General features: G+C 48.8%; 3 protein-coding genes across 3 annotated transcripts; 1 reads left to right on the top strand and 2 right to left on the bottom strand.

The window, feature by feature from the left end:
- Positions 1 to 1,206: 1,206 nt before the first annotated feature.
- Positions 1,207 to 4,952, bottom strand: TPGS1 (tubulin polyglutamylase complex subunit 1). The gene is made up of 2 exons (XM_084825611.1): positions 4,599 to 4,952; positions 1,207 to 2,151 (listed from the first exon to the last, which is right to left on the bottom strand). Exons 1-2 carry the CDS (start codon positions 4,943 to 4,945, stop codon positions 1,620 to 1,622), a joined length of 879 nt encoding a protein of 292 aa, XP_084681737.1. The 5' UTR covers positions 4,946 to 4,952; the 3' UTR covers positions 1,207 to 1,619.
- Positions 4,466 to 15,973, top strand: LOC146333771 (uncharacterized). The gene is made up of 2 exons (XM_084825613.1): positions 4,466 to 5,921; positions 10,022 to 15,973. The coding sequence occupies exon 2, from the start codon at positions 10,029 to 10,031 to the stop codon at positions 10,713 to 10,715; it is 687 nt and encodes a 228-aa protein (XP_084681739.1). The 5' UTR covers positions 4,466 to 5,921; positions 10,022 to 10,028; the 3' UTR covers positions 10,716 to 15,973.
- On the bottom strand, positions 14,690 to 25,456 carry MADCAM1 (mucosal vascular addressin cell adhesion molecule 1). The gene is made up of 5 exons (XM_084825609.1): positions 25,222 to 25,456; positions 23,034 to 23,291; positions 20,832 to 21,152; positions 18,386 to 19,144; positions 14,690 to 15,447 (listed from the first exon to the last, which is right to left on the bottom strand). Exons 1-5 carry the CDS (start codon positions 25,274 to 25,276, stop codon positions 15,338 to 15,340), a joined length of 1,503 nt encoding a protein of 500 aa, XP_084681735.1. The 5' UTR covers positions 25,277 to 25,456; the 3' UTR covers positions 14,690 to 15,337.
- Positions 25,457 to 26,817: the final 1,361 nt, after the last annotated feature.

Raw genomic sequence — 26,817 nt, forward strand, 5'->3', positions numbered from 1 at the left:
GCTCAAAGTCTCTCAGTGAGCTTCATGACCGAGTGGGGACTTGAACCCAGGTCTCCCCAGTTCCAGTTCAATACTACACCACACTGGCTCTCCATACTGGAGCAGCTGAAGGCAAAAGCAGAAACATTTTGCTCTAAGTTTAATATTCTGTTTTGCTAGTCACACTAATATGCTACCTCCAGTCTCAGGGGCAGGGTGCCTGTCTGCACCAGGTGCTGGGGAACATGGGCAGGAGGGTGCTGTTGTGTTCGTGTCCTGCCTGTGGGTTTTCTGTGGGCAGCGGGTTGGCCACTGTGTGAACAGAACGCTGGACTAGATGGACCCTTGGCCTGATCCAGCAGGGCTCTTCTTGCATTCCTGTGTTGCACGGGCATCCTTCCGAGGCAACAAAAACTTGAAAACTGTTTGTTTCTTCACTTCTCCTCCAAAACAGGTGTGTCTGTGTGCGTGCGCATGTGTCTGAAGCAGGCTCCCAGTCTGTTAATACACATCAATACTGCATGATAGCCCAGTTTGGACACCACGACCCAATTTTTGTTTTAACCCTGGGCTGTTGTGAACGAAACAGGAGCGGTTGAGCGGGCTCCTGCTGCAAGCAGGAAATACACAAACCAGGCAACCGTAGGTTCCAGCTCTGGGTTGCTCACACCAGCTCCATTCACAACCCAGGGTTTAAAAACGGAAACAAACCTGGGTTGTTGGGATGTCTGAACCAAGCCAGAAATTTGATTATATGGGTATCCCAAGAGACTGTGATTCCTGCCAAAGTCCAAACAGGGGGACATGATCGTTTTCTCTATTTCTGATGTTTAGAGGTGAGGGCTGGTGCTTATGTAACTAAAATGGCACAGCTCACACAAAGGAGGGAGGGATCGGTAGGTTTGGGGGGAACCCCCCCCCCCAAATAGCCCAAGGAGTCTGGTAGCCAAGGAATGCTGACAGTTGTAGGGGAGACTTTGGCTGACTGACTGAAGTACAAAAGAGGCACATTCCATACTGCAACACTTTGTTGCAGATTACACTGGTTACCTGTAGATGTCAGGATGCAGAAGATGGCTGGCTTCATAACAGAGAGCCAGAATCCAGGCAAGAGGGGAAACGCCAGTGTGTCAAGTTCCATGATCCACTTTGGCTTGGGGCAGGCAGGGATGTGCACGGCAGGCATGGACGTGATCTGAAAGGGGCAAAGACGTAGAGGAACTATTTCCACTTTCACAACCATTTTACTCTTCTTGGATCAGGAGAAAGGGTGCTTTCCAGCTGGAGGCAAAGAACTTGGGAAGGGGGATATTTAATAAACAACACACGCACACACCAGAGAATTCGCAGTAAAAACAAATTTAAATACCTCCTTAATCGTTTGAACCGACCCAATCTTTGCCATACAAATCTACAGAACAAGATACAGTCTCACCAACTTCAGCTGTTTGGCATTGCTTACACGGGAGCAGAGCTACAGAAAGAAACAGGGAAAGTCGGCCCACAATTGCCCCACTTGGATCCCTCCCCAACGTATACACCCACACTCAGAAAACACAAAGTCAGCATCCTCCGTCCGGGTCCTACATGTGGTCGATTGGGGGGCCCAAGAAAGCAAAATGTTTGTCCCACACTCGGGGTCACTCGACGGATTTCATTTTCGCGATGAAGATGGAGGACGCTCTCTGCAGGAACTGGTCCTTCTCCAGGGCCTCGCTGGCCTTCCTCTCACTCAGCGCCTTGTCCATGGCCAAAGCCAAGCAGTCCGGCCCGAGCTTGTTCCCGGCCTCCAAGTAACGGATGGGAGTGGAGACATCGGTGGCGAAGAGGGCATCTTCCAGGGTGCCCAGAACCGCCGAGCAGACCCTTCTATCCGCTGCCCCAGTGCCGCTGTCCAGCGCGTCGTACAGGGTGTCTGCCTTGGCCAAGAACTCGAGCAGGACCAGGCAGGTGAGGGCCCCGTAGCGGAAGATATCAAATGGCACCGCTTCGTGCTCCCGGCACGTGACCTTTTGCAGCAGGGGGAGCACGATCTCATCAGGGCCACCCCGCTCTTGGCACACCAGCCTCAGCAAGTCGCTGTAGAGCTTCCCGGTGACCCCTGGCTTCTTGCGCCTCCCGCCAGCGGCCAGGGTGTCATATGCCATGCTGACATTGTTGTTAAAGGCCGTCCTAACGGAAGAGGGAAAACGCTGTTATAATCTAAGGCTGTGGTGTCAAGGCACCGGACGCAGCAGTGCTGAGACTCTGCAGGTTTTGGTCTGCTCAGTGTGGGGATGGAAGACGCCCCTTTTAATTTTTATTTTAAAAATACAATGCAATCAGCCATTTGAGGCAGCTTCAGTAATTAAACCAAAGACACATAACCAAAGTATCACATATTCTTCCCCTTTGAATCCCTGGCTTGTCTCCCCCTCTTCACGTTTATCTCCCATGCCGAATTACGGACTGTAAGTCCTTTGAGGCAGAGACCTTTCCTTTTGTATTTTGTGAAGCAGGTTTCCCCAACCTGGTGTGTTGGACTCGGGGATGCTGGGAGGTGTAGTCTCAACACTGCTGTGAAGTTTCACACGCACCAGGGCCTCATGACAGCAGCAGCAGGGAAAAAATGCCACACAATGGCCTCAAAATTATGTCAGCGGCATTTAGATCCCACCTACTGTCCAAGAAGATGGTGTAGGGCTTAGCCCCAAATAATGCTGCATTTGCAGTCTTTGACTGTGGTCATTTGTATATTATTTATTCTTCTCATCTTGCCCTTCCCCCAAAGAGCTGGCGTCATCCATTTTTCCACGCCTTTCACCATATCACCTGTACAACAATCCTGCAAGGTAGGATAAGGCTGAGAGGAAGTGTGTGTGACTGGCTGAAGCTACTCTAACACGCCACACTTGCGCTTCTGAAGCAAAGGACAGAAACAGCCCTGTCTCCATGATCTGACAACACAGCCAAAGCCCATGAGAGGTAGCGTGGCATAATAGTTAAGAGTGACCAGGGAGATCCAGGATTCAATCCACCACTCAGCTATGAAGCTCATCCTCCTTCCATCAGCCTAACCTACCTGACAGGGTTGTTGTGAGGCTAAAATGAAGTAGGAGACAGAATAACCTAGTATGCCACTGCTCTGAGTCTCTTGGGAGGTTAAAAAGCGTGGGATTAAAAAGTAATACAGACAAGTGATAAATGGCAAATCCTGCATTACTTAGGAGCAAGAAGCCCCAGCGTACTCAACGTCACTTGCTTCCAAGTCATGAATACACACGCAAATGCGGTGCATGAAAGGAAAAGCAGCAGCATTCTGCAGGCATTCCACATTGCAAAAGCATTCCGCATTGCATCTTATTCTTTTAACTTCTTTCTTTCACTGCAATCGGAGGCACATTTGATGGGGATGCGAAACAGGGCTGTCTTGGTGGCTGCTCCCAGGCTCTGGAACACCCTGTGGAGGGAGGCTAGGTTTCCCTCCTCTCCGCTATCTTTCCGCCAGCACGAAAGCTGTTTTTATTCAGAGAGGACTCTGGTGTATGAGCTGGTCTGTTGCCGAAAGAGGTTTTTCAATTGGCTGGAGCTGCTTCTTTCTTCAACTGTTGTTTTCAATTCATTTATTTTATGCTATACTTTAAGATTTTTTTTTAAAAAAGCTGGATTTTATTGTTAGCTGCCTTGGGCATCATTTTTGGGGAGCAGAAAGGCGGGACATAAATTCAATAAACTATTTGCATGCACAGAAGCATTGTCATTGTTTCAGCACCAGGTTAAGCCTGTCCTCTACTCCCAGGCATTTGCACCACATACAATGGGGCATTTGTAAGTTTTTATCAGGTCCTGTATCTTACTGTAACTGTTTTTAGCTGTTTTAAGTTGTTCTTAAATTTTCCATGTTAAAGATTTTATATTAGGTTTACATTATCTTGCATTTGTGGCTTGCTATTGCTGTGAACCAGCCGGAGAGCTTCAGCTCTTTGGCAGTATAGCTTGAATTTTATTCTTTTAAGTACTCGTATTTTATATTTTTGTAACTGTTCTTTAGCATTTTAGTTTTGTTAATTGTTTGTCATCCAACACGAGAACATTAGTTATTGGGCCAATTAGAAATGTAATAAAGTTAAAAAAAACCCATAATAAATATGAGCCAAAAATTAAAATACAGTTTTAATCATAATCATAATAAATAATAATTAATAATATCAACAATTAATTATCAATGTTATTAATGATTATAATACCTAACGATTATTATTAACAATTTAATAAGGTAAAAATAAAATAAATACGAGCCAAGACATTTAAAATAATAATTTAGTTTTATGTTATTTGTGTATTCCTTTATTCTACTGCACTGGCCTCCTCCAACCTGGCGCCCTCCGGAGGTGTCGGGCTACAACTCCCAGTATCCCTCAGCGAGGGGCTGCTGGGAGTTGTAGTCTAACACATCCGGAGAGCGCTAGCTTGGCAAAAGCTGCCGCACTCCAACGCCTAGGAATCGCATTTCCCAGAAAGCCCCGCGCTCCCGAGGAACCACGTTTCCCAGAGAGCCCCGCGCCGACCCCCCCCCGGCCCGTGGCGTTCCGGGAGCTGTAGTCCCGCGCCTCAGAAGCCGCTCTCCGTCTCCGCCGCACCTGTGGGAGTGGTGGGCCAGGCCCAAGTACCACGCGGCCCGGCCGAGGCGCAGCCGGAGCTGCCGCTGCGGGTCCCCGGCGTCCGTCGCGGCCTCGTCCGCCTCGGGGCTGCTCTGCGCCAGCTTCTCGAAGTGTCCGGCCAAGAAAGCCACCGGCTCCTCCGGCCTCGCCTCCAGCACCTTCAGCAGGGCCTCGCGGACCATGTCGGTCACGCCGGCCTGCCGCAGGAACTCCGCCTCGGCCTCGGGGCCGCCCGCAGCGGGGGCGGCGGCGGCTGTCGGGGCCGGCCGCGCCTGGTCGCTTCCCGCCGCTGCAGGCGACAAGCGCCGCTTCTCGTTGGCCGCCATTTTGCTTGAGGGCGCCGTGCCCTGCCTTCGCCATCTTGACTCAGGGCCGCCCGGCCGCCATCTTGGATGAGGCTAGCGTCTCTCTATTGCCCACCCCGGCGGCGCCATCTTGGTCCCTGGCGAGCCAGTCAGCGATCGCCAAGGAATTCACCTGTTCCCACAGCGGCCATAGCGGGGTGATACCTAGAGAAACAAAAAGTTGGGGGAAAAGACCGGGAAAGGTCACAGTTCTGATTAGCATTTCTGGCCTAAAACTGAAGCGGGAACTTCCCATTCAAAAGTTTGAGAGGGCTTCCACCACAGAGAGAGAAAGGCCTAGAACGACGCCCCGGGTCGCCCATAGAGTATCGTGGCCAATGGCGGTTTTAGGTCGTTACCGGAAGTTTAGCCCAGCTATACCGGAAGTATAGGCCGCATCTCTGTGACGTTCATTTCTAAAACTGAACTGGATTTTCCTCTGGGAGTTTAGTCGTAGCAAGACCCCCCAAGAGGCCCTGTGTCCGCCACTGGTTCTTTTAGCTTCCAATGCGAATTTATAGAGCGTGCTTTATCACAGACACGCCAAGGGATAGATTGGTGCCTATCTATATGAATAGGAGAGAATCCTGGCTCTCCCTTATAAACAGAATACAACTATAGAGACCCGTTTTGCCGGAAATAGATTTTTGTCGCTCTAGATTTTCGTCTCTATGGTCATATCGATTCAGGCGACCTCGTGTTCCCGCCTCGTCCAGGCCTGTGGAGGAAATCTCGCGGGACTGAGCCGCAGCCAATGGGAGCGCTGGTGTAGCCAGCAAAGGGCGAATTCCAGGGCAGCCATCTTACTTGAGGGCAACGTGGCCAGGCCTCCCTTCCCCATAGACTTACACCAGCTTTTCCTTGGATTGTTTCCACCCCGAATATATTTCAATATATTGGGGTTTGCAGGTGTTGGGGCGTCTGCTTCCGGGACCATTTGGGCTCTCCCTCTGGATAGGTAAGTGAGATTTGCAGAAGGGAGGGGGCTTGGTTGGGCGTATTTGGGGAGGGGGCTGCTCATGGGGCATTTGTTAGGGGGGCTTTGGGGAAGGGCTGGCTGGCTGGCAGCTGAACCCAGGAAAACTGGGGACTGGAGGTGACCACCCAGTCACGATTTTGCCCACGCTGCTAATTTTATTTGTTAATTTTTAATATTTTTATGCATTTGATTTGGATCCCCTTCCTTAGTCAAAAAAGGTTCCTGCAGCAGCATACGTGAAAATCAGTAAAACAAGTGAGTCCCCTGCCTGCAAGGCTTACAATGTAAAAAAGACATGACACACAAGGAAAAAGGGATGCGGAGGGAAGAGGAAGAAAGAAAGAAAGAAAGAAAGAAAGAAAGAAAGAATCTTCCAGAAAGGCTGAAGTAAAGTTTGATCCAGCATGGCTCTTCTTATGTTCATATAGGAGGTTGGACAACTTCCTGGATGAGAAGGCTATTAATGGCTACTAGCCCTGATGGCCATGTGCAACTGTCAGTCTCAGAGACAGTGAGCCTCTGTACACCAGTTGCTGGGGAACATGGGTGGGAGGGAGCTGTTGTGCTCATGCCCTGCTTGTGGGTTCCCAGTCGACAGGTGGTTGGCCGCTGTGTGAACAGAATGCTGGAGTAGGTGGACCCTGGGTCTGATCCAGCAGGGCTCTTCTGATGTTCTTATGTTCAGTTGCCCATTTAGAAAGACCCTACCAGGGACAGCTGGGATTGTTTAGCTTGGAAAAAAGGAGGGTCAGGGGAGACACGAGAGAGGTCTACAGAATTACGCATGGTGTGGAGAATGTGGAGAGGGAGACATTTGTCTCCCTTTCAAAATACTAGAACCCAGTGGGGTCATCCCACGAAGCTGATTGGAGGGAGATTCTGGACAGACAAAAGGAAGGACTTCTTCACACAGCACAGAGTTAAACTATGGAACTCACTGCCACAGGCTGTTGTGATGGCCACCCATTTGGATGGCTTTAAAAGGGGGTTGGACAAATTCCTGGAGGAGAAGGCTATCAACGGCCACTAGTTTTGATGGCTCTGTGCTACCTCCAGTACCAGAGCCAGTGAGCCTGTGTACACCAGTTGCTGGGGACATGGGCGGGAGGGTGCTGTTGCACTCATGCCCTGCTTGTGGGTTCCCGGTTGACAGCTGCTTGGCCACTGTGTGAACGGGACGCTGGACTGGATGGACGCTTGGCCTGATCCAGCAGGGATCTTCTGATGTCCTTAATGGCCCTGCTTCCCTCTGGACAGCTGGAATGGCTACTGGGAGGAGGAACCTTCTGGTCCGGTTGCCAGAATTACAATATCCAAAGCCAGGAAAAAGAAGCCAGGCACCTGTGTGGATCCACTGCTGATCAGGTGTTACATGGGCATTTGTGGCAGCATTTGCAACATAGTCCTTTACTTTCTAGATGTCTTCTCAGCCGGGACCCCCACAGTGATTGCAGTAAAGCTGCACTGCAAATTGAAATCAAATCGAGTCAACAGATCCGCCAGTATAATGCAAAGTGAAACCCAGGGTTGGCGCCAAGGCTGCCCAAGCCTGCTGCTGTCGCTGCCGGTTCACCTGCCTTCTCAGAGAATACTAGCCTTAGTAAGAGTGAAGAGAAGTAGCAGCAGACACCTGTGTTTGCTTTGTCCTCTCTTCCTAGGCAGAGGTGTGGATTGGGCCCAGCTGGGACGACTGTAGCAGGGATATTGGCCCGTTCTTGTGCAAGAGTCAGAGGTCTCTCTGGAACTCAAAACACAAGGCTTGGTCGCTGTGTTTTGTTTTGCTCTTTTCCCCTTCCTAGCAAGCTTTAGCTCAAAAGTGAAAAGTGCTAGGGATAGGGCTTTCTCAGTGGTGGCCCCACACCTTCAGAACTCCGTCCCCAGGAAGGTAGGCACAGCCACATCACCGCTGGCATTTAAACACACACACACACATAGCTTGAAGACCTATGGATTCCAGGCTGCATTTGGGGCGTAAAATTCATTTGCTACTGCTGGAGTGTGTATTTAATGGCAATTTGTCTGTCCCTGTTTTTGCAGTTTTGCAGGCTGCTTTGTGAGGCCCATGTGCCCTATAATGTGGGTTTTAAATTTTTTATAAACCAACAAATAAAAAAAGAATAGGGGGAAAGCCCATTTTTATAATGTTTCCTGGCCTTGTCACTTGGATGCAATCCATGCTTGCCTTTGGCGAGCAGTGGGCTAATTTCCTATGCTGAGCAGTGGGTTGGACTAGCTGACCTCCAAGGTCCCTTGCAATTCTAACCTTCTATGACATAGCAAGCTGCCTTAGATCTGGTCAGTTGTCCTTCAAGCATAGTTTTGACTTCTCTGGAAGCGGCTTTCCAGGATCTGGGACATTGAGAAAGGTTTTTCCTATCCTGTGATACTTCTAACCGGAAATGCCGGGAGTTGAACCTGGGACCTTTTCCACGCCGAATATCTGCTCTACCAGTGAGCTGTGTTCCTTCCCCAAAAGCAAAAAGGAAAATTCCAGTCCTCATGGTTCTAAATAAAGGGCTGGTTAAAATTGGAAGCTCCCTTATATCAAGTCTGTCCAGTCCAATTTCATGTATTCTGACTGGCAGCACCTCTCTGGGAGCACAGGCAGAGAATTATTATTTTATTATTATTAATTACATTTCTTATTGCCCCATAGCCGAAGCTCTCTGGGCAGCTTCCAAAGATGAAAAACCATTAAAAAGATAGTATACAAAGTTTAAAACCAATTTACATAAAAACACACAAACAGACAGTATGCACAGAGACAACATATATCTAAAAACAACTTTGAGCAATCAACCATAACCATAAGGGCTGATTAAAACTCATCACAGGCTGCCAAATGCCTGAGAAAAGAGAAAGGCCTGAAAAGATAACAACGTTGGTACCAGGCAGGCCTCACTGGGGAGTTCATTCCTTAATTGGGGAGCCAGCACTGAGAAGGCCCTCTCCCTTGTTGGCACTGTCTGCACCTGAAAAAACCCGGGAAAAACTTTTTTTCCCTGAGGACCATTCTTGTTTTTTTCCAAAAATTGGAAAAACTGAACAGCTTTGGATTATGAAGTATTCTCTTTTAGAATTTAAGACAAAGTATTTATATATTGTTCCCCAGCTTTTACTACCCCCAACATTGTTTCTAAGAACTATGTAATAAGAACACTTTTATAGAAAGACTAGAGATGTAAAATGTCTGGAAATAATGAAGCCATGGGAGAAAAATGTTTTGAATCCTCCCTGTAAGATTCCCAGCATAGTTCTTTCATTCCTTATTAAAATTATAGATCTTAAGTGCATTTTACTGATAGACATTTATGCTCAGTTTCCCAACATGTGAGTCGATTCACCATTGTGCATTCTTGAAGGTAAATGAGCATTTTTGCCAGCTTGGGTTTTCTTCTATAGAGTCTTGTGTTTCTGATGCTGTAGCAGTCATTTACTGTTGTTCTGATCTATTCAGACAATAATTGCAAATGGACTGAGTTTTTTTTAAGTTTTAAAATATAATGATAATTTTATAACTTTAGGAACAGAAAGGCTGGCATCCTCCTGATATGTTGGACTACAGGGCATTCCTGACCCTGGGCCATGCTGCCTGAGGCCGATGGGAGCTGAAGTCTAAAATATCTGGAGGTCACTAGGGTGGGGAAGGCTATCTCAAAGCAACAAAGTGACTTTCGATCTGCACAGAGTGCTAAAAAAATAAGTATTGCTTATTTTTCAATTTTTCCAAAATTTCCCATTTTTCCACCCCCCCCCCCCCGGAAAACCCCAATTTTTTCTCCCATGGCCTCAAAATTTCCGGGAATTTTACACCTCCAGCCCCTGCCTTTAAATGCAGCCTGGAAATAAGTAAAATAAATACAAAATAATAATCCCCGGCTAGATGAACTGTTTAATGGAAGACGCCGGGGACTGAATCTGCAACCCTATGCAACCAGAGTGAGGGCTCTGTTGCTGAGTGGGAGCCCTTTCCTGCCCAAAGGGTCACCCTTTGTGCGTGTGATGACGTGGTCCCCCGTCCATGCACGTTTTTCCGCTGTGATTGGTGGGTTCGTTTTTTAAGGTCTCGTTTCCTCCAGGTGATTCATGGACACCGGACTGAGCCTTCCCAAGCCCCGGGCCCGAAAAAAGAGGAAGAAGGCAGCCTGGGGGTCGAAACGGAAGTGCCCCCAAGCCCCCGACCCGGACCTCTACCACTGCGACATCTGCGGGAAAGACATCAAGTACCAGTCGAGCTTCCGGGAGCATCAGCGCATCCACACGGGCGAACGGCCGTACGAGTGCAAGCGATGTGCCAAGACCTTCACCCGTTGCGCCGACCTCATCAAGCACCGCCTGGTGCACTCGGCCAAGCGCCCCTTCCGTTGCAAGGTTTGCGGGAAGCGCTTCAAGCTCCAGGCCGACCTGGACAAGCACGGCAAGGTGCACTCAGACGAGGCGCCATTCGCCTGCCACCTGTGCGCCAAGCGCTTCAAACGCACCTCTTGCCTGGTGAAGCACCTCCGTATCCATACGCAGGAGAAGCCCTTCGCCTGCGCCCACTGCGCCCGGCGCTTCAAGTGGGAGGCCTCGGTCAAGGAGCACGAGCGGGTGCACACGGGCGAGCGGCCCCACCGCTGCAGCCAGTGCCCCAAAAGCTTCACCCACCGCTCCACGTTCCTGCAGCATCAGCGCACCCACCAGAAGCACCCCGCCTTTGCCTGCCAGCACTGCTCCAAGGCCTTCAACCACAAGTCCAACCTCCTCAAGCACGTGCGGGCTTTGCATGCCTAGGGCACTCGGAGGAAGAGGAGGACACCCCCCCCCCCCGTGGCTCGAGCAGGGGTACTGCTGTTGTCGCAGTGCTTCTGGGGCTTACTTTCTTCTTTTATTATGGCCTTCCTGAACCTGGGGTCCTGTGGAGGTCTTGGACTACAACTCCCAGCATCCCCCAGCTAACCAGTTTGGCTGGGAGTTGCAGTCCCAGACCTCCGCAAAACCCCAGCTTGGGGAGGGCTGCTTGTTCACTAGCAAGAGGGAAAGCACCACATACATCAAAAAGCCAAAGAGACAAGTGTTCTCCAGTGCCAGAAAAAGCTTGAATCATCCCAGTGCGTTTCCAGAAGATCTTTCCTTCTCTATGGGCCGTTCGTCTTTCTCCACCGTATCTCTGGAATGTCCTTTCTAATGCTTCCTTTGTTACTAACTATTTGGACTTTGAGATCCAGCCATTGCCGCCTGGTGTGAAAGACACGCTTTGAAGGCAAGAATTCGGATCTTTGGGATTCGTTTCGAGGACCAGATGAACGGAACAGTGCTTGAGCACAAAACCCGACTCCTGGTCTTTGTCCATCCCACCCCCCACCTCCAGGTTTTTCCGTTTCAGCCTTGTAATTTCAGGTATTTTGTTGCTGTTCTTGTTAAGCTCTTGGGAGTCAGAAATCTTTCCTGATATACTGCAAATCACCCAGAAATCTGCCAGTAGATACAGCTTTTCTTCTGTCCTGCCCTACAGTTCTTTAAAGGCCCTGGCAGGAACTCTGTGGGGAACGTGACTCGCTTGTGTATATCAGAAAGAATGGATTCGAGTCCATGGGAGCTTTCGCCCTCTGTTTTGGAAATATTTGAGGCTAGGACGATCTGGTGCTGCCCGGATGTTTTGGGTCTCAACTCCTGACCATTAGCTGATGGGAGTTGAAGTCTCAGACAACTGGAGGGAGCCAGGTTAGGGAATGCTGGGTGAGAAGCAAGGGAAATTGCTAAACTGTGTATGTTCTATATTTTGTTTGTGTCTAGGATGGGCAGAAAAAAAATTGCCATCTATTGGGTGATCCCTGGATGCTTTTTTTCCTATTTTCCAGTAAATTAGCAAGGGTTTCTATTTCCCAGTTGTTTGGCACTGGCAACAACCTAAAAGATTCCCCCCTAAAAGATTGTAAAAATGTCTGAAGAAGATTTTGATTATTTTCTTTTAAAGAAAAGATTCTAAAAATGAGGCAGAATCACAGATCTGTAGCAACCTATACAGATTCGTGCTTGCATACAGGTCTAAAGGCGCCGTGACGACATTCACACCAGTCACAATCGCTTAGTGTTATGTGTGTGTTTAAAAAAGCAAATAGGTGTGAGCCCCTGATCAGGATCGGGATGCTGGCATGGAGGGCTGGAACGGGTGAGGGGCTTTAATTCTTTGACCCCGGCAGAAGTCGTGACCTGACTTAAGCGCTGAACGCCAGGTCTTTGCCATGGAATAAAAGCTGCCATTTCCATTTGCCGTATTCCTGCACACCTTGTATTTACACAATTGGTAATCTCACTATGTGCCTCGTTTCCCCCCAAAGAAGTCGCCTTTTTGCTCCATTTGGAACTCTGGGATCACTCCTTGCCTGGTCCAGCAAAGACCGATCAAGTTGGTCCGAAAAAGCACCAGGCCTTTGTCTTCCAGTGGGCCATTACTTGCTGACGGGGTTGAATTTTGCACCAAGGGGAACAGAAGGCAGCTTTTCTCTCCTGAAACAGACCTGATGACGTCAAAAAGAGGGCAACAGTTCTGCCACCAAAGTTACGGGTTGTCTCCAAATTTAGTCTTGACTCAAATCCTATTCATTTCCATGGGTCTGCTCCGATGGAGTTAGCAGATGAGGTATATACGTGTTAATCATAAATAATGAAATAAAGAAGTAGGACTAACCTTGGATGCAACCCTGTATTACCTGTATTATTTAGAAATCTGGTGGAACGGGCTTTTTGTACTGGGTACTGAGGAAATGTTAGAATACCTGGACTTTTGTTAGGACCACACGCTCCCCCTCTTTGTATGACCCATTCCCCAACTTGCTGCCCTCCAGAGGTGTTTGATTACAATTCCTAGCATCCTCACCCCCCTGCAACACTGAATGTCAGAAAAACAGTAAAGGGCACGCACTCAGTTCATGCGAGGACCTGACGGGCCTGTGCGAGCCGAGTGTTCACTTTACAATGCTCCCCTGGAATCCTTCACCACGTACAAGGGGTTCCACCCAATGGTGTGTCGAAGTAGGAAAGCCAGCGATCTTGAGAAGGTGACCCAAATCGAGCAGTGGGGAAGAGGGCTATGTGGTATATTCCGGAAGGGAATGTGCCATGGGAGGAGAAGCAGTCTGAACCCCACTCACCAAAAATTAGTTTGAAGGCCTTAACGCAGGTGGCCCCTTGTGCCCAGAAAGGTTGAAAGTTGGGCTTTTGAAAGAGACAAGCGTTGCGTTTTGGCAGAGAAGGTGGGCAAAACATAACGGCGGAAATAACCGAAAATTATGGCTCTGGGGACTAAATAGTGTTGGAATCCCTTTTAAAAATCTAGGCATGAGCTGCAGACATAGTCAAGAGTGATTTATTTGTGATTTGTTTGTGGTGCCTGGGTTGATTCCACATGAGCCAAGAGTCTTCAGCCCCTTCCTCCCCAGGGTGAACTCAAAGCCCCATCACCTCATTTCCATTCTTTTAGCTCAGCCTTCCCCAGCCTGGCACCTTACAGGCATGCTGGGCTTAGTCTCCCATCTCAGGCTGTCCCACACAGCTGGGGGGTGCCAGGAAGGCTGTTCGAGCTCTTGGCATGATCTGGCGATGTCTGTCACTGGGAAATCTGGCCCTTTTTGGGCTCGCCAGAGTTCTGTGGTGCCCCTGAAATGCAAGTCAAGCATTTTTCACCAAATCCAGGAAGGGGGGGGCTAAATAGAAATTTGCACAAATTGCAGGTGCGATTTATGTAATTTACGCAAATTGCGGCAAGAATTTGCATAATGTGCAAAGTTCTAATTGTGAAAATATTAAAAAAATGGAAAATCCACAAACTGGCCCAACTCGATGCAGATCGAGCCCGGCCAACTCATGGGAAACAAGCCGAAGTCTGCGGGGTTGAGCTGATGAAAGCCCAGTGTCTTCCACGCCCTGGACGGATCCTTCCGCCATCCCTGGCTTGATCACAAAAAGATGAGCATCTGGTTATGTGGCTTGGAGAGGGTATGTTGAGCTCCCTGTATTTTGGGGATGATCCCGAGGAGCGTATTTTGCTTCGTAGACAATTGTTAGAACTTGAGAATGATCAAACAAGATATATTTGAAAAAAATATAAATAGAAACCTGTTAAAGATATGCTATTTTCTTACATGAAGGGAAACCTAGACCCGGTGGGAATTGTATAGGAATAATTCAATTAAAAAAAATAGTTGGAAACGTGCTGTCCATTACCTGCTTGCCATTGGTCGAACGGTTGTGATGTCACAGAATGTTCATGAACATTCTAAGATAATGTTTTGATGGGCTTTCCCTATTCTGCCTTGTTTAGGGGAGGGGCTGTTTCATTATAAGGTCCCAAGAATTATAAGAATTATAACCACATTATAAGTGGTGTGGTGTGGAGAGGGGGAATTTAGGAAGAGAACAAACTATTTGTCTATTTAGGAAGAGAACAAACTATTTGTCTATTTAGTCCAGGGGGTCTCGGTGCCAGACATCTTTCCCATTATCTGCTACTTGATCGTTTTAACTGGAGATGGCAGTGATTGAATTGAGGGTCTTCTGCAGAGAAAGCAGGAGCGATGGCCCCTCCCCTAAGGATCACAGGGACCTCCTCACTTATATGGCAGCTTCCCATCAGGCAGCCAGATTTCCCATGAAACAGTTGGGGTTTCTGGCAACTGTGCTAAAGACGCTCCCACCCCCAAAACGGTTTAGACTACAGCAGTTTTGTGAAGATCCCAGTCCTATAAAATGGAACAACCACGCTGAAAAAGGACGCAGTTTAATTAAGACAGTCACAACTTCTGTACAAAAACATGCACAAACAGGTCTCGTCTTATAAATACAATCGGTTGAGTTAGAGACATCGCCCTGGCAAGGGGACAGACACCTCTGGTCTTGTAACGAACCTATGGCTTGGCTAGCTGGATCAGAGCAAGGGTTCATCCAGCCCAGGTCTCCTGCCTGAACATTCATTTGGAAGACACCCTTCTGAATCTCCTTTCCCTTTTTTTTACCATGTATCTGTATTTGGGCCCCTCTTCCCGCCCCGCCCTAAACAGGTTTGCCCCAATGTAAAAAGTTCCTCTGACTTCAGTGTGAATAATTCCAAAGTAAGCTGGGTTTAGGATGGTGGCCGCAGTCCTCTTTATCCTGGATGCAGATGTCGGGGCGGTGGGGGGGCGGTGGATGGTATTGCTGACGTCGATCTGGAAATGGGTTGAGCAGGGATGAGGAGCTCCCAATGCTACGGTCCTGCGAAGTGCGGAAAAGAGATCCCGCTCCCTCCTTTTGTGGTAGCTGGTGCGCCCATGGTGTCCATCCTGGAAAGCCTGATCCCAGAATGTTGTTTGCCCCCAGCGAAAAGCCGTCGGTGCCCAGAGGCAGCGTGGGAGGAGACGGATCGTGACCTGTGTCGCTTAGCCCCCATGCCGCCGCCTCAGGCGGTGAGACACGTAGCCGGTTACAAGCAGCCCCAATAGAGAGCCAGCGGTCCCGAGGGTGATGAGGGAGTCCGTGCTGAATGTAGCTGCGGAGAGACGCACAGAAAAAGGCAAGATGAGCCCTTGAATTGGGAGAGTTGGGGATCCACTTTGGGGTTTTACTAGAATCCTGAAGTTCATTGATAAGACCAAAGTGGAGGATTCAGGTGTTGAGCTAGATGCAAAGTGACCGCCTGCATGCCATCAGCCAGTCACTGGAGCGACCTGAATATCTATAATAATAAAGGAGGATGTGTCTGTCTGTCCATCTCTCAGCACCATCACTCCAAGACAGTGAAACCTAGGTACCACCTCAGGGTTATTTTGCTCTTAAAATGCATTATTAACATTGCTCTTCAAGTGCATTAATTAATTCTAATTACGTGTTTCCATGTGGTTGAAGCACACAGTAACATTTTCAGCCACTAGGTGGCAGAAGTCCCCAACTAGTACATATTCGAAGCCAGAGAGGAGTGGGCTGCTCCTCCCTTCTGGGGAATGGCGTGGACAGACCGCTTCCTCAGAGGGGCTACAAGGGTGCACCAGGGCATCAATCATGCTTAGGGGTGCCAGGGGACGTGACTTCACACGGTTTGGGCACAATGCGTCCAATTCTGGCAGCTGGTAAGTTTGGTTGAAAGCTTCACTAGTAAAAAATATGAATCTATATATCGGAGTGACTGATGTCCTTCAAACCCCAGAATTTCCCACTGTGCTGATGGCCTTGAGCTTGTTCTAAGTCTTGGAACTGGTTTTGCACTGGTGTGCTAATGCCAGGAGGGAAACAGGATGAAAATGGCAAAGTGGCAGTGAATGCTCCTTTTGAGGGAACCTCCCCCAAAACTTTCGTTTTTAAGTTATTTTCCACATAAGAGGGCAAAGGGAGGCTTCCCCCTTCCTTTAGGGTCCTCACTCCAAAGGCCTGGGCTGGAAGTCTTGCAATATGAAAAGACGGTGTGCCAAATTTTCAGGCTTTCCTCCATGAGGACCGTAAACCTGCCCGTTTCTACACCAACACAAGATAGCCTTGAATTTCTTAGGGCACAATCCTATGCATGTTTAGACAGAGAAAACTACAGTTCCCAAACTGGCTGGGGAATGCTGGGAGTTATAGGACTTTTTAAGCTGCAATGCCAGTTTGAAGGTTTCACTCTGTTTTAGTTTCCAGAGAGGTAGCCGTGCTCAGTCGATAGCAGCAAAAACTACCAAGAGTCTTATGGCACCATAAAGACTAATAAATTTATTCTGGTTGAGCTTTCGGGGTGTTATCAAGAGTTTCAAGTTTATATACGGTACATGGGCTGGGGGGTGGGACTGTAAAAAGTTAGGTCAAAGGGAAATTAAATGCAAAAAGTACTGGCAGTGACAATCACAGTATTAACAGTGGTGATTCACAATACAGTTGCTGAATACACAAATATTCCAGCACTAGGTAAGCCAATTAACACATTTAGTATGATAAATTAAAAAAACAAAACACCTTTATCCTGATTCAAGCCTTTGGTGATAGAATCGAACTTGTTGTTGAAGTCTGACTTGGCTGTCTCTTTCCCTAATCTCCCTTTGAAGTTTCTTTGCTCCACCAAGGCTGCTATAAGGACAGTAACAGAATGTCCTGTAAGGGGGTGAAGGGAGCCCCCTTGGTTTTTGAATATTGCCCGTTTTGATGTCAGATTTGTGCCCATTCCTTTCCGGAGGGACTAGCCTGTGTGCCCTATGTTTATCACATCAAAGCATTGCTTTTTCGCATACACACAGCCCTGCAAGGGAAGGGAAGGATACTGCTCAGGCTCAAAGTCATACAGAATATTGTGCCCCTGACTGCAAACATTTTCCCTCTCGGCTCAGTAACGGGACATTCCATCCTGGCCCCTCCCCATTGCTCTCTTTCCCAACTTTTCCTCTTCCCCTCCCTCCCTCCCTCCCTCCCTCCCTCCCTCCCTCCCTCCCTCCCTCTTTCTTTCTTTCTTTCTTTCTTTCTTTCTTTCCTTCCTTCTTTCACTTCCTCTTTCTTTCCTTCATACCCTCTTCTTTCCTTCCCTTTCTTCCCTCTTTTCCTTCCCCCCCTCCCTCCATCTGTCTTTTTTTCTCTTCCTCTTTCTTTCCTTCATACTCTCTTCTTTCCCTCCCTCTTTCTTTGAATCATAGAATCATAGAACAGTAGGGTTGGAAGGGGCCTATAAGACCATCTAGTCCAAAGGGGCCTATAAGACCATTGAGACCATTGTTTCCTTCCTTCCTTCCTTCCTTCCTTCCTTCCTTCCTTCCTTCCTTCCTTCCTTCCCTCTTTCTTTTCTTTCTTTCTTTCTTTCTTTCTTTCTTTCTTCCCCTCCCTCCCTCTTTCTGTTTGTCCCTTCCTCTCCTTCATACCCTCTTCTCTCTCTTTCCCCCTCCCTCCTCCTCTTCCTTCCTTCCCTCTTTCTTTCTTTCTTTCTTTCTTTCTTTCCCTCCCTCCCTCCCTCCCTCCCTCCCTCCCTCCCTCCCTCCCTCCCTCTTTCTTTCCTTCATACCCTCTTCTTTCCTTTTCTCTTTTTCTTTCCCTCCTTTCTTTGTTTGCTTCCTTCCCTTTTTCCTTTTCCTTCCCTCTTTCTTTTCCTTCCTGCTTTCTTCCCCTCCCTTGCCCTCTTTCCTTCCTTCCTTCCTTTCCTTCATACCCTCTTCTCTTTCTTTCTTCCCCTCCCTCCCTCCCACAATGGCAGTGTGGCATGCAGTTGTGTAAGTGAAAGAAGAACAATGTTTACTATACTATTTATGGCTTTGATGTCAGATTTGTGCCCATTCATTATTTTCCAGAGGGACCAGCCTGTCTACCCTACGCTCATCACATCAGGGCCTTGCTTTTTTGTGCGCACACAGACCCGCAGGGGAAGGGAAGGTCTGGTCCTGTTGCCTCCAGATTCCAGCCTGGCTCGCCCAGCCACCTCTCCCCCTGCCCCCCCCCCCCGTGCCCTGATGCTTTCACATGCACAACCCCGGCTGACTCACCAGCGGACACCACGACGCGCAGGCTCGCCATCCGGGAGGGGACGGCCACCGTGCTGCATCGGTAGACCCCCTGGTGCTCCAAGCTGATGCTCTCCACCGTCAGGGTGGACCGGCCCTGGGCTTCCTCCTGGCTGTACTGTGACCGATCCCCGGGCATTTGGACCCACTGGATCTTGACATCGGTGCTGCACCCTGCCGTGTGGCAGGTGATACGGAAGGCTTCCCCTACGGTTCCTTGGCTGGGGACAGGGGTGAGCACGGGCTGGCAGAAGTCGTCTTCCGGGGTGGAGCCCCCTGGCTTTTCTGTACGAGCCTTTGTGGAACGATAGTTCTCAGAGGAAACGGGTTCGGTGGTAAATCGTCGGTCTGTCAAAGGAGGGGCTTGTGAAGTCGCCCCGAGCCTAGTGGAGGTCTCTGCCGCTGCTGGTGGCCAAGTCGAGGTGGGGCTCCCTTTGTGGCTGGCCTCTACCTGAGGCTTTGGAGCTCTCGTCCACGTCTCTGCCACTGGGTTCCCTGCTGGAGAAGGAGATCCGGAGGGAGCGTCCGTCACTGCTGCAGGCCCGTCGGATTTTGCCAGAGATTCCAGTGTGGTGGTGGCATGCTCAGTGGACAGAAGAGATGGAAGACTACTGGGGGTCACCACAAGGGAGGAATGCTGGCCATTAGTGGTCGGAAGCCCCGGCATCGCTGCATGGCTCGTTCTGACCATCTTGAGGGTAACGGTGGTCTCGTCAGCATCGGCAGGGACCTGCTCTGTCACTGCAAACCAAATGTTTTTGCAACTTTAAAAAACGTCCAGTGTAGCCAGAACAGACATTAAGCTAACCGGCCTGTGATTTCCCAGATCTCCCCGGATCCCTCTTTGAAAATTGGCGTTACATTGGCCATCTTCCAGTCCTCTGGTATAGGGGCTGATCTTAGGGACATGTTGCATATTTTGGTTGTTCTAAGGCTTCAAGCTTGCATTGCTAGATTAATCAACATGAGTTTAGTTGATTAATCCGAGCCAACCTTTTTCGAACCAATAAAGACACAAATTAAGGGCAAGTTATTTTTGGAGGCCATTGTGATTTTGGCTGACTGAATCAGGTGCTCAAAGAGAAATGCTCAAATTCCTTCTAATGAAGAGCGAGAGTATTTGTCCTTGAAATTGTGAGTGATCTTCCAGGCTATATGTATATTGCACCCTGGAAGGAGTGAGGGAAAAGGACAGGAAATGGTAATCTCAGGCCACTTATGTTTACCAACTTGCCTGATGAAGAGTTCTGGAGAACTCGAAAGCTTGCACAGTCTTTTGTGATCTGTTGAGTTGGTCTACAAAAGGTAATTTGGGGCTGTGGAATCTGTACGTTTTCTGCTGTTGGGTCAGGACAGATCTTTTCCTCATCCCTGCTCTCCTCAGCACTGTAAAGTCTCCCACTGCCACACCCCCCAACTCCCTACCCCCAAAGCCCTCTGTGGTAGCCCAGATAATAGCAAGAGGCTGTAGCAAACAAGTACATTAGAGCTGTGTGCAAAGTGCCTCTCGAAATTCTCTACTTTACTTGTGGGCAGAGAAATTTGGGAGACAATTTCACCAGATTTCTCCAGGGGGAGGCGAAATTCTCAACTGTTTCTCCCAGGTAGGGCTCCCCGGTGGCACAGCTCACGGCACAGCTTTCTTTTTTGGGAAGGGGTTTGGGGTTTTTCGTGATGCAAGAGCATCAACTGTCTTGGCAGGCTGCCCCCAATTTGCCTCTGTTGCAATGCAGTGTGGTGCCAAGCTCCAGGGCTGAGGCGGAGTTAGTGTTCTGCCAAAATCTGTCCCCCAATTCCCAAAAGCTTTCTCCTCCCCATGCAAGAGGCTTCCATTGTTCTGCCTCATTCAGGATCATTTTTTTTGGTGGCGTTTCTGAGCTTACCTAATCACGGCGAGCCTCACGGGCTGCCTGCACGTCCTGACCTGAGAAAGCCCTATGGGAGGAATTACTCCTTGGTGCCTTAAACTGGGCTTTAATCGAGGTGTGGGGAGTGGAGGAGGCTGCAGGCGGCCAGAGAGATGATTGTGCAATGAAAGACAGGACACTTGGGCTCATTCCTTGCTCCCCTAAGTAAAGTAAGCCCCCAAACCCAACCCTTGAGAATTTCTCTGAAATGTCTTCACCATTGAATTTCTTTTCAGAAGCAGTTTCTCTGCTATCAAATTGAACGAGAGAGCTTGGAAAAAGTGGGAGGAATTTTCGGCACAGTGCTACACTAAATGAGAGAAAACAAGAGAAAGGGAGGGAGGCAGACAGATGCACTCCAGGTGACTGGGAGCTGCAGTAACCCTGGGGCCTCACAGTAGAAAGCACTGCTTTTGTTGAACTAAACGCTCACCGTGCCATTTGAGCACTAAGCCACATGCCCAGGCTGGGCCCACGTTTCAGTGCTCGGGGGAAATGGGCCGTTTGCATGTGTGGCTTACCTTGGCTACCAACCAAGACCACCCTCTCTTTCTCGAATGTCCACCCTCCGACCTCCAGAGTTGCCTTGCACTTGTAGTCCGCAGCTGCCGCCGCGGCCGAAACCTCCAGGACCGAGCGATAGGCGAACAGCTGCTCCTGGACATCCTCCATTTCCTCCTCCTCCATCTCCTCGGAAGCATCCAGCCTCTCACCTCCCCGGAACCAGCTCATCATGAAGGCGCCCGAAGGGTAGATATGGCTCATGGAACAGACCAGGCGGGCTGCCTGCCCAGCTGTCACCACCTTTGGCTCAGAGTCCAGTTGCAGAGTGTCTGGGAAGGCTGAGAAATTAGGCACAGCTTAGGAACGTGGGAAGAGCCCCGCTGGGATGCACCAGATGGCCAAACAAAGGCCCCCTCTGTCATTTTAGGCCCAGGCCTTCCAGATTTTAGGGGGGGTCCCTTAGACGGCCATGTGCTGTAGAATCATAGAGTCAGGATTGGAAGGGGCCTACAAGACCACCGAGTCCAACCCCCTGCTCCATGCAGGAAGCCTGATTCCCAGGCAGTCTCCCATCCAAGTACTAACCAGGGCTGACCCTGCTTAGCTTCCGAGATCGGGCGCATCCAGCCCTTTGCTCATGAAGTGAATGAACATTTCTCCCTCCCCACTCAAACCAGCACTCCGTGCTTTACCAGTGCTTCCACAATGACAAAATCATTTGCCACTGTTCCTAAGGAAAAGGATATTGTAGAGTTGGAAAAAAGTGCAGAAGAAGGGCAACTCAAATGATCAGGGGGCTGGAGCATCTCCCCTATGAGAGAAGGTGACAACACCTGGGATTGTTTGGCTTGGAAAAATGGAGGGTAGGGGGAGACATGCGGGAGGTCTACAGAATTATGCATGGTGTGGAGAATGTAGAGAGGGAGACATCCCCCCCCCCCGCCAAATACTAGAACCCAGGGTCATCCTGTGAAGCTGAATGGTTGGAGATTCAGGACAGATCAAAGGAAGGATGTCTTCACACAGTGCAGAGTTAAACTGTGGAACTTGCTACCACAGGACGTAGTGATGGCCACCAGTTTGGATGGCTTTAAAAAGGGGTTGGACAAATTCCTGGAGGAGAAGACTACCAATGGCTATTGGTCTTGATGGCTGTGTGCTACCTCCAATACCAGAGGCAGTGAGCCTGTGTGCAGCAGTTGCTGGGGAACATGGGTGGGAGGGTGCCGTTGTGCTCATGCCCTGCTTGTGGGTTCCTGGTCGACAGCTGGTTGGCCACTGTGTGGACAGAATGCTGGACTGGATGGACCCTGGGTCTGATACAGCAGGGCTCTCCTGATATTCCTATGATTGCAGCGTGACTGTACAATCCTGTGCACCTTTACTCAGATGTAAGCCCCACTGGTTTCATTGGGGCTTACCTCCAGATAAACCTATGTAGGATTACAGCCTTGCAGTGCAATCCTATGCATACTCAGAGGTAAGCCCTGCTGAGTTCAATGGGACTTACTGCCGAGTAAGTGTCTACAGGATTGCAGCCTCGGCTGTTTTTCAACCAAACTGGTCCTCAGGAGGGCTTACCCAAAAACTTACATAAAAAAAACAATCTAACATATACTATATGTATCTATATATAAATAGTATGGTAAAAATGGTTCTTTCTTTACTTGCAAAACGGCATACCATTGTGAAAGTGAAGAAAAAGGAAGGAAGGAAGGAAGAAGAAAGAAAGAAAGAAAGACAGAACAAAAGGGGGGAAAGAGTAGGAAAGAAGAGGGTATGAAGGAAGGAAAGGGGGAGGGAGGGGAAGAAAGAGAAGGAAAAGAAAGAGGGAGGGGAAGGGAGGGTGGAAAGAGGGAAGAAAGAGAGAAAGAAAAGAAAGAGGGAAGGAATGAAAGAAAACCAAAGAAGGAGAAGGAAAGAAGAAGAGGGTATGAAGGAAAGAAAGTAAGGAAGAGGGAGGAAGGAAGGAAGGAAGGAAGGAAGGAAGGAAAGAGAGAGAGAGAGAGAAAGGGGAAAAGGAAAGAAGAAGAGGGTATGAAGCAAAGAAAGGAAGAGGGAGGGAGGGGAAGAGAGAAGGAAAAGAAAAAGGGAAGAAAGGAAGGAAGGAAAAGAAAAAGAAAGGGAGGGGAAAAAGAGAAGGGAAGAAGAAGAGGGTATGAAGCAAAGAAAGGAAGAGGAAGGAAGGAAGGATCTCTGCATTTCTTCCCTGAACTTACAATATACGTTTAAATCCACTCTGGCCTGGCTGGCCTGGCGCTGGCATTGCCCGGTGCACAGCTTCCTGCCTTCCGCGCTGATGGTGGCGTTGCTCACCGTCAGGATGCTGCACGTGTGGTTGGAGGCCACGTCACCCAGGTCGGTGTCCAGGCCCACCCACTGCAATTTCCCACCGGGGCAGTCCATGGAGCAGGTCAGCTGGATGGAGCCCCCACGTTCCACCAGAGGGTTCCGAGGCCGGATGGTCAGCAGGAAGGCTGGTGAGGGCAGAAGGAGATGGCCAGCGTTAGCAAGGGCCAAGAGTCGCAGGCGTGGCTCTCTCCAACGCAGAGGTGTTGAACAGTGCTCAGCCTGAAGGCTGAATCCCATTTTGGGGGCCGCATTCCAGTTGTGGGCGAGGCCAAAATGACAAAAAATATTACAAACCCCCCCAACCTATTTCAGCTGAAAACTCTTCCTGCCAGTCATGAAGCCGTAGGAGAGGCATTTCAATGTTTTAGAATGTGGGGGGGATGCACCATGTGGACACAAAGCAAACCTTATCAGGGACAATAATCAAGAAGCAGGGAGCCACTACTGAAAAGGCTGTCACCCCTGCCGCACCGGGACCAGAGCCTCAGGTGAACTTGTGCGTGGCCCCATTGTGGGACACAGCAAGACTTACATCTGAGTAAACGCGCCTCGGGTTGCACTGTACGTTTCAAACAACAAATAGAAAGGAAGCGGCAAAGCAGGACGGGATGCGCCCAATGAGTTCTGGAGCAAAGAGCTCCTGGAGTTGGTGGCTCTCTATCTTTTTTTGGCAGCTGGCTTTGCCTGTTCCTAGAATTTGGGTTTGTAAGTCGCCTCCCCATGCGCCTCGTGTTCTGCAGAACCATCGCAATCTGGGCCGCTGTGAATTTGACAGTGGGAGAAATTGCCCATAGGCGGTGGGGTGGGGTGGGGTGGGGTGGCTGGGCAGTCAGAATATAGAAGATTCGACAAATTCAAAGGGGGAGAGGTCTGCAATGGCTACTAAGCAGCAATAAATCAATTGGGAAAAGTAAAACATTGAAAATGAACAATATCCAAGAAGCCGGATAATGTAAGTTTATCTCTACAGGAGAAAAACACACAGTCCTTGTACCATGCAAGAAAGCGTAATCAAAGTGGACGTTCATGTCATTTGGTAGCAAAAGGAACCAAATGTGTTTCCACCGTGGGCCTCCTTCTGTGGTCTAGTATATAAAAAGGGGCATAAAATACACGCGCACACACACAGTGGGGGCTGGTGGCTCCGATGTCAGTGGGGCGGCCAATCCGCTCCGAGCTTCCATCAGAGCTCTAACAAAATCTAAGGCTCAAAACAAAACAAAGCCACCTTGGGTTCCTTGCAAGAGGAAAAAAGGCAGGATATGAACACAATAAATACATAAGTAAATAAATAATTGAACTATCTATCAATCCAACTTTCTCCCACGAATGTATCCAACCCATTTAACATTTATAATCTATCCACACTATAACGCCCCCTCCCCAACTTCCTGAGGCAATGAGTTCTGTTGTCTCCTGCTGCCAGCTGCCGCTGCTGTGGCCATCTGAGGGAGACGACACAATAGTGCTTCCACTGTGCCAACAACCTGCTGAACTTTGCAACTACAGATTGAGTGCCTGAGTTTTTTTCCTCCTCCCTCCCAAGTCCTTTTCCTTTTGTGTTGTGTCTTTTGGATTGTAAACCTGCAGGCCAGGGCTATCTTATTTCTTACCTTGGTAAGCTGCCTTGATAAGCTGCCTTTTCGGCTAAAGGACAGGATAAAAATGCAATAGTTGGATGGATGGATGGATGGATGAGCTGTAATGCTGTGGTTATCTGTCCTCTAACAGCCACCAAGTGGTAAGCGCTGGGTGACATCAGGCTGTTTTAAAAGAAGCAAAAGCTCTTTGGAATGTATTTTTTTCAGTTTTCAAATTGTTTTTAAAGTTGGTTTTGGGGGGGGGGGGTTGTTTGATCGTTGTTGACATTTTTCAGCGGTGGCAAGTTTTAACGGTAAGCCGTTATGGGTCCCAAGACAACTCACACATTTCTAAATCAAATCAATCCATCCATTTGGGGTAGCAGAGGGTGATCAGAAAATCCAAATTTCACCGTGAAACATTCTGCTGTTTAAAGAAATAGATATCGATTGACTTTTGGAGAGCCCAACTTACCGCTGCTGTGCCAAACCAGGTTTAGAAGCAGGGCTGCCAGGTAGAGCTCAGCCATTCTTTGTGCTCTGGTATGTCTCTCCACGCTTGCACAGATCCGTTCTCTTGGCAAGGGCCTACCACCCTTGAATATAATTCCTCCCTCCCTCCCAGTTCCTCCAGCGATGGCCAGTCAGTATCTACTAATGCCAATTTTCCTTCTGGCCACACATCCCAGATGCTGACACTTCTTAAATCTGAAACACACGGCACTGCCCATCCCACCCTTGGGGAAAACAAAGCTCCCCCCACCAACATCAACTTGCATCCTCCCCTAATCCCGATATAAGGCTGGCCGGTGCATTCTTCCAGAAAGAGACTTTTTTAAAAACCCGGAGGAATCTTTTTTTTTTAAAGGAGCAATTAACTCTTGACAGCCAGAGTTGTTCCTCAACAGGCCAGTCCAATGATGTTATTGGGGATTTGGGGTTGCATCCAGACTTAGTCCTACTCAGAATAGACCCATTCAATCACTGGGACCTAAGATAGTCATGACTAAAAGAAGTTGGATCCAGACTTACTCCTACTTAGACCAGACCCACTGAAATCCATAGGATCGAAGTTAGTCAAGACTCAAGTAAGTCCCATAGATTTCAAGCAATCTAAGTAGAACCAAGTCTGGATCCAACCCTTTACTTTCAGATTGGACCTTCACCCGAGAAGATGTTTGAATAAATGACAGGAATTCCTGTCAAGCTTCCCCCCACCCCCCGCCTTTTAAGCTGAGGTAGATATATTCTGTGCTTATATTCCTAAATGGGAATTCCCAAATGGTATGCTGCAAGAAATGAATGCGTGGAATAATTAAAATCTCACAGAATCCTAAGAGTTGGTGGGGGCTCTTCTGAAGACCCCCCAACAAGGAAAACCCATCTCAGTAACTGGTTCCACTATTGAACTGCTCTGATCGTCAATAAATGTTCTCCTAATGTTCATCCGAAATCTACCCTTCTGTAACTTATTTAGTTATGTATTTTTAAATGTTCATTTTAAAAAAACATAACATCAGAACATCAGAAGAGCCCTGCTGGATCAGACCCAGGGTCCACCTAGTCCAGCATTCTGTTCACACAGTAGCCAATCACTTGTGGAACCCACAAGCAGGGCATGAGCGCAACAGCACCCTCCTGCCCATGTTCCCCCGCAACTGGTGTGTATATAGGCTCACTGCCTCTGGTCCTGGAAACCCCCCCCCCCCACACACACACACCTTTCATAGGAAATCAGGCTGGGGTTATACAGAGCAAGAACAGCTATGTTCGCTGGTTTTTTAAAAAAATGTTTTTCTGTTCCTCTTTTAGTTCAAAGAACAATTTATTTATTTAGAACAACATACATTATTACTGGGGGGCGGGGGGATTATAAAGACTGGCAAGATTAAAAGGTAGTCTTGCTAAAGGGAGTTCTCTAGCGGCTTTCTGACCTGTGCCAAAGTTTGTTCGTGCCACCTCGTCCCAGGCAAATGCACAAGAATGCAACTCCGAAAGGTTTCTCAAATAAACGTAGCAAAACTCTTCCTGAAAACAGACAGATGGATTGGCAATAAGGATGAAATCACAC

Source organism: Heloderma suspectum, chromosome Z (assembly GCF_057233095.1).
Source record: "Heloderma suspectum isolate Gila_16-S chromosome Z, 16-S_ref, whole genome shotgun sequence".
NCBI lineage: Eukaryota > Metazoa > Chordata > Lepidosauria > Squamata > Helodermatidae > Heloderma > Heloderma suspectum.